Below are 7,586 nucleotides of genomic sequence, written 5' to 3' on the forward strand. Positions count from 1 at the left end.
GACATATTTCTTGACTGCCTATATGAAATAATCCTTACTTGTAAATGTCATTCCTAGCCTAAAAGTAGGATTGGCTGCCTTTTTACCAAATTTGGGAAACTTTGGCTTTCTTCTTATCAGTTTACCATCACTTCCTGCTTCATCATAGCTATCCTCCTCTTCACTACTGGAAAATATGAGGTTTCACTGCCATCATTCAGTTTTTCAGCCACAACATCTCTTTAGAGTTGTTACATGTCCTTCTTTGTGATAACCTTGTTAGATTTATCTATGGATAAGATATTCTCCCCGGACAAACTTTTTCTTGAACTCCTTATAGACTGTTATGTTTTCTTTAGCTTCCTCATCATCTTCAGAGCTGTCAAAATTTCCAGGGAGCCAATCACTATCTATGCTTGATTTATCTTGCTTATTCATTATCTTGCCCTTTGACCTTTTTGAAGAAGACACCTTCTTGCCTTTAGATCCTGATGCAAAGGAATACCAAGACTATACAACCTTCGCGACTTCTTTTGGAGACAATGGCGGTGCAACAAATAGTGTTAGCAACTTCTTCTGTAGCCTCAAGAGCATCAATCTCATTCTTCCAGTCATGGTCACTTTGTTTCTCACCATCACCCTCAGCTTCACCATCACAGTCGACATCAATAATAATTTCTTCCGTGTATATATCAACCACCCCGCCATCAGTTATGTAATTAGCCATTGTCTGACATGCCTTGTCATCACTAAGCATCCTCAATCCATTAAAAATTTGCTTGCCTAGGAACAACCCGTGCATCTTCACCATGTCTAATCCCTTACAGTGGTCTTGAAGGTGTCCACAGATCTCTGGCAATGGCATCTTATCTCTATCCATATATGACATACCCTACAAACTACCACAATACACAACTCTCTTCCCATCATTGTAAAACCCTCTATTGTAGTGAAATCTAAGTACAAGCTTGTCTAAGAAATCCATTTGCTACATCTCACTAGCACCTACATGCATACGGGCAAGTTCACAAGATCAAAACATGTATTAAATTGACTACTCCACACTACCAGTAAATAAATTAAGGAATTGATCTTCTACAAAGAATACTACTGTGACTAGAAAACCGACTCAACAAACACCAATTACATAGAAAAAGAACTAACCTTCCAATCTGGATCCGCGCGGGGCAATATTGATCTGCACACGTCACAAACCGTCTTCCTCCCACGCTACACCTTGAACGCAGATGAGTAGGATGAGGCCAAGGGCAATGGGCGACAGATCTTGGGTCCGGTGAGGTGCGTTGGAGTGGAGACAATGGGAGAGCGACGACAGATTTGGGACGGGCGATGGGAAAAGACTGAGGGGTGAGAGAGGGGGAGGCGTATTGAACGGGTGCTGAGTTAGCACCAAGTTAGCTCAGCCACGTGTGCAAAACAACCGTCTAGAGTGTCCAGGGACAAGTTGTAAACAGTTTTGATAGATCGGAGACGTAAGATTTCTGGTTTTGAAGTTGAAGGACGAAAATCGAACAGAGGCTATAGTTGAGGGATCGAAAGTAGACTATTTTCTGTTTGGATTGAAGCCAAATTTTGGCTCGCCCAGGCCTACAGTGCCTTTTCTAGCCTTTTTCTCGCCAAATCATAGGCCAATTAGAGTGTGTTTGGTTGCTCGAACGTGTTTTTTAAGAGCTGATTGTATAAGCAGGCTGAGGGAAAATAGACTGAGTAGTCATATGTATTGAAAAGAAGAGTGTTTGGTTGATCGTATCTGTCTGGACAAGCTGAACTAATTTTCTGTTTGATTGACTGAATCTGAGGCCGCACGAGTGGATACAAGAGTTGAGATTGTGATCGGTTACTCGCATGAAGAGCCTGCATCCGCTCAGCCAGGATGAGAAGTGAAGTTTTTTTAGCTTCACTCATCAGCAAAAAATAAGATAATATATTTACATCCGCTCATGTAGACGAAAATAATAGATACAAATAACCAAACACGCTTCTTTTTTACATTATACGTGTCCATCAAGCATGCTAGAGAGAATTCATACAACTAAATACATCCTTATTTGCTGAGTGCATGCTTTGGCCGACCAAAACTATATAGCTCAGTGAAGCAATAAAAGATTTATGCAACAATAAAAAGATTATTTGACCTAAAACGACAGATCAAAAGGAAATAGAAGATTTATGCAATGAATTAACGAAGTACGCAGCACAATGAGGAAAACGTCCATTTCCACCTGTACTTGCACATTTGGCAGCCAGCTGTGCACGCCGATTAAAGCGCCACGTCACGGATCCACCCAGCTCGGCTACATTACCATCTACACCCTTTGCTCTCCACACTCACCCAGGCAAGTGCTGCTACTACCAACAAAGGGCAAAATTGTCAATTACGCGTCACTTCATCCAAGAAAATGATCCCATATCTAAATCCATTTCTCTTGCAACCATTTTATGTCCGGGACTGCGAGACACGAGGGCTCGAGAGGGCGACCAAAATTTCCCATTTTCACCTCATTTCTTAGGGATTTCCCCTCCTTGTTCCCATCGATCAGAGGGCCCTCTTGTTCTTGGCTTACCCATTTGATTCCGTGGGAAGCCAAAGAAACGATTTTTGGTCGGGATTTGTGGTTGGATTCTTGATTTGTTCGGTTCCTGGGAGAGGAGGAGGTATCACTGTATCAGGGAGGGAGCAAGGGAGCAACCATGAGCGGCGGAAGCGGGAGTTTCCTCGAGATCCAGCCTTCGGAGCTCGCATTTCCATGTAAGTCCTCCCAGATCTCGTCTCCAGATCGAGCTGTTTGGATCACGTCAGAAAGTTGCTGTGACTGTACATTTTTTTATGGATCTTGGTCAAAGATGGGATCTTGGGACGGAAACGAGGTCCGTGATGCTTCGTGGATGGGCTTGTGACTCTGATCAGTTTGATTCGTTGAGTGGTCTGTAGAATCAGGCTTAGAATTGTGGAGAAGAGAGTCTTCTTGTTGGCTTCTCCTGTAAATTGGGTACTAGTATTAGTACACCGATCTGTTCCTCTCCTGGGGTTTGAGTGGGTTTAGGATATATGGCGCGTTTGGATCCCTTGCCGCTGCTTGCCTTGCCTGGCTGGGCAAGAAATCGGGCTTATGGTTGTCTTGCCGAGCGAGGCGATGCGAGCTGGACGGGCAAGCCAACCAAACATTCTCTTTATTTATTGGTGCACGTGTTATGTGAGACTGATTGAGGGCATCCTTCTAATGCGTATTGTGTCGAGTCATCGTTGTGGTGGCCATTTGGCCTTCCGGGGGCTTGGGATCTTGTAAAAAGGCTTGCTTTGTAACTGTCTTTTGTTCGTTATTCATCTGGTAGTGTGAAATGGAATGCATGGATTTGAGACTTCGGTCTGTCTCGGTAAAAGATGTGTGCTTCCTGCTAGCTGAGCTTGAACTGAACTGAAATGTGTTAAATTAGTGCTGGTCATGAGTATGGTTCTGTTTTAGTGCTTGTTTGCCTTACGTTTTCTATCGAATATCCAGTGGATTACACCGTCTTTGGATTTATTTCTTGATATGCGCCTGACTTCCTTTTTTTTTGTATATGCAGTTGAATTAATGAAGCAGAGCTCGTGCTCCATGACACTCACCAATAAGACTGACCATTATGTAGCATTCAAGGCAATTTGTTGTAAAACGTCACTAGTCCATGATCCAAGATATTTTAGTTGCTCATAGAGGTTGCACCATTAGATATGAATCTTTAACTCATCTTTGGCTCACAGGTCAAAACAACTAACCCGAAGCAGTACTGTGTGCGCCCCAATATCGGCGTTGTATTACCAGGGTTGACTTGTGATGTTACAGGTAGCTCCCAATCTATAACATAATGGAACAATAGTTTCATGCAAGGATAGCTTCGAAACTTAGTTCTGTTATTTTTACTTAGATACCTGCTTAACGTTTTGTCTGTTATTAGTAACAATGCAAGCACAGAAGGAGGCACCTCCTGACATGCAATGCAAGGACAAGTTCCTAGTTCAAAGTGTTGCAGCTGAGAATGGTGCAACAACTCAAGATATTAATGCGGCAATGGTAACTACTCCAGCATTCTTATGTGGTGTTATTTCCATCCGTTTGTTGCATGCATTTGTTTCTAGCTTATTATTTTGTCAATACTACATACATTCATGTGCTTTCATGATGACAGTTCAATAAGGAGCCAGGGAGGGTTGTTGATGAATTCAAGCTGCGTGTGATTTATGTGCCAACTACTACGCCCAGCGCGATCCCTGAAGAATCTGAACTAGGGAGTTCTGCTCACTCATTTGCTCAAGAAAACGGGACCCATCATTTTGCGATGCCACAATCTGTAAGTCACTGATCTAGTTCATCTCATTTCTTTATTTCATCTAGTTTTGTAATCAGGCTTCTAATGGTTTTATTTGATGATTAGTGAATTATTATTTCTAATCAATTTGCAATTTTTAGGTTTCTAGATCATCTGCTGAATCAACAAAGGAGAAGTCCTCTGAGGTAGCTTATCTAACCTTTATGATTGCCTCTGTGTGAACAGTCAGTGCTATTAAATTAAAAAAGATTGCAATTTGCAATGACATCTGGTGAGTTGCACATCAACAGTGTTGGAGTTATGTGATATGACCTGCTTCTTAGTCCTTGACCTAACTGACGAGTTAACACATCAGACCATAGTTCGATTGTTAAGAAAGATTGGAAATAAACTCATGGATAGAATTGGTCTAGACATCCATGATGAATCCCTGCAGTAGATGACCCTTTGGAATATGCAAGCATATGTTAGCTTGCAAATTGCAATTGATATGAATCATGCCTGATGGGCAGCACGATCCCTCAGTGATAATATCCTTTCATGAAATGAAAGAAAGCTTTTACGTTCTTTGGCAGGAATGATACTAACCCACATGGTATCATCAGTTGGCCATGGCCGCTACGACCTTGTTCGTTTAGATTGAGTACCATAACCACCACCTGAACGCATGATTTAAATGGTCTGTTCCTCTGATTTAGTCTTAAACAATGCAACATTGACATGCTATCTTCTTGGATGAAGTTTACCATCACATATGTTTATCACCTGAATGAATTGCTGATTATCTGAGATTATGTACTACCAGATTCACTATCCGATTTAAAGAGCTAAAAATAATTTAGCCTCATAATCATGGAACTCCGTACTTTTAGGAGGAGGCAAGCCAAATAGCTCTAGTCTAGCATGTAGGTATGCAACAGAATGCATTCCATGCTAGTTTTCTAAAATGCAATGCTTTATGATTTTGGATTTACATGAACTAACTTGATGTGCACACACATTGCTCTAATCCATGATATGTTGCATCTTATGGTATGTAACAAGTTGGAAAATTTAATTTGTTTGATCTGAACAGTATTTGATACTTTAAGTCTCGTCTCTGTGATATTAAGAGTCCCTGACAGCAGGGAGCCAAAATACAGGACCTAAGTTAGTTGTTAGTTTGTTTCTAAGTTCTAATGTACCTTTCAAAGTTTTGTGTTTTGATGAATTCACTTTGGTTCGTGATTGTTAGGCAACGTCCATGATCTCCAAACTAACTGAGGAGAAAATGTCTGCCATTCAGCAAAACCAGAAGTTACGGCAAGAGCTGGTAAGTTCTCTTGACATTGTGGCGGTCCTGAATTAATACTTTAGTTTGTGACATTATTCTTGAAATTTTTCCATTTTGTTGTTTCCATTCTCATCCCAGGGGGCATTGGACATTGTTCATTGCAGTTATCGTTGTAGGATTTTTGGTAGATTATCTAATCACTGTCATCGTAAGGGAAAAAACTGTTGAAAACTACTGCATGTGGCATCTTTCTTGTTCCTACAAATTGAACATTGTCAACTTCAATGGTCTTTAATGCAAGCTAAATTGAATGCTCCTGCTTAGAGATTAAGAGCTGAAGAGCTACATTCTCAAAAATCCTGGAACTTACGATATTGCTCATTTGCATTTTAGGGGAAAAGTTTATAATTTTGTGAGAGGGTAGTACTAGCAACATCCAGTGAGTTATAATGGTCTGCGTGGAACCGTGTGTGTTGTTTTGGTTTGTCTTTTTTTTGGTGCTTTTATACTTGTGTACCATAAAGTTAAAAATTTGGAAGGCCCTGTTATGGAGAGAAAATATATTGCATCCTGATCTAAAGTTCAAGCAACCACATCTACTGTTATCTGAATGACTGGAATCTGATGAATACCTGGTAGCTTCACATTTAGAAAAGTACCACAGACAGAAATCTAAAGCTTTAACATGCACGACAATGCTCTGGCAGAAAACAACAAGCATAAGTAATCATGGCATGCGTGCTTCTCTGAATGCAGATTGAACGAACTTGAATATAACAAGCAAGTACTCATAATTTTCTGACTCTTTGAATCAGGAGCTTCTACGGAAAGAAAGCAGCAAAAACAGCGGCAGTTTCTCCATCACCTTCTTGATCATCGCGGGCATTCTAGGCATCGTTGTCGGCTACATCCTCAAGAGGACATGAGAGCTATACTCCCAGGATACCTTACACATGGTATGCGGCCCCTCGTGTTTTTCCTCCTAAAAGGAGCGCTTGCTCTAACGTGTAACAACAGTCATCCTAGAAACTTTGGTTTGTGTTCATTATGTTGGTGGTTCATACTTTTCTGAGATTTTTTATTTGGTAGACTTTGTGTTTTTTTAAGACTAACAGCCGCAACTTCTGTCACATTCACCATAATCATTATTCTTTGTGATCTCGTGTTTACCGGACAATTTCTACCCGATTGGCATTGCGTCAACTGTTGCCAATATGTTGATCTTGCACTCCTAATTGGGATAAAAAGATGCATCTTTTTCTAATGGAACAGTAATTTCCATTAACAGTGTGCCGATGATTCACCGGCAACCAAGTCCCGAATACAAATTGGGAGGTCATCCACAACCGGATTGGCCTCCAAAGGACAGAAAGACCCCAGCTCTGCTAAAGCATGCGCAACCTTATCAATTAAAAAAAATCGAAATAAGTTACGCATCCTCTTTCCAGAATGTCTGTTCAATCGCCAGTGATAGGATTAATCAACTCTGAAACCCTCTGCATAATGTTTGGTGTTAACGACCTTCTCGTTCAATCTCTTGGTACATAATGTTGGGTGAAAATATTAGGCCTGCAAAATTCGTGCAGATAGAGAATCTGGGTTTTGCAGAATACGCCAACCCGGCCTTGCTAACATTGCGAGGTTGATCGCATAGATATCTCGGAACCCTTATCCTCCCAAAATGTGCATTTTGGCTGAGACAATTTCTCCCAACTTATCCAGTGCATTTTAAAAAGATGCATCTGATCGTGTGAACAATGAACTCTGCTGTGAAATCAAGCAATCAGAGCTTTACTATGATCAAGAGTTTCAAGGTTGATTACAAGATTAATTATACACGATACCGTTTCAACTATTCTACTCCCTCCGTTTAACAATGTAAGGTATATTTTGTTTCAAAAAAATCAAACTTCGTAAGTTTTAACTGACAATTAGTCAAATTATATATGTATGTTTAGTATAAAAAGCTGTTTTAATAAATTGGTATTTCAAAGTATGTTGATTT

General features: G+C 40.6%; 1 protein-coding gene across 1 annotated transcript; it reads left to right on the forward strand.

Annotated features, from left to right (window-relative positions):
* Nucleotides 1–2,408: 2,408 nt before the first annotated feature.
* LOC133896220 (vesicle-associated protein 1-3) lies at nucleotides 2,409–6,750 on the forward strand. The gene is made up of 8 exons (XM_062336779.1): nucleotides 2,409–2,749; nucleotides 3,568–3,638; nucleotides 3,743–3,824; nucleotides 3,937–4,052; nucleotides 4,168–4,329; nucleotides 4,449–4,493; nucleotides 5,543–5,620; nucleotides 6,397–6,750. The coding sequence occupies exons 1-8, from the start codon at nucleotides 2,692–2,694 to the stop codon at nucleotides 6,505–6,507; spliced, it is 723 nt and encodes a 240-aa protein (XP_062192763.1). The 5' UTR covers nucleotides 2,409–2,691; the 3' UTR covers nucleotides 6,508–6,750.
* Nucleotides 6,751–7,586: the final 836 nt, after the last annotated feature.

The sequence above is a fragment of the Phragmites australis genome, chromosome 16 (genome assembly GCF_958298935.1).
Source record: "Phragmites australis chromosome 16, lpPhrAust1.1, whole genome shotgun sequence".
Lineage (NCBI taxonomy): Eukaryota > Viridiplantae > Streptophyta > Magnoliopsida > Poales > Poaceae > Phragmites > Phragmites australis.

Bases quoted from the DNA above. Each gene is read 5' to 3' on its own strand.
- LOC133896220 (XM_062336779.1), top strand. From the start codon at position 2,692: ATGAGCGGCGGAAGCGGGAGTTTCCTCGAGATCCAGCCTTCGGAGCTC. The intron at 3,639-3,742 runs GCAATTTGTTGT...TTTGGCTCACAG, and splicing joins ACCATTATGTAGCATTCAAG to GTCAAAACAACTAACCCGAA. The intron at 4,330-4,448 runs GTAAGTCACTGA...TGCAATTTTTAG, and splicing joins ATTTTGCGATGCCACAATCT to GTTTCTAGATCATCTGCTGA.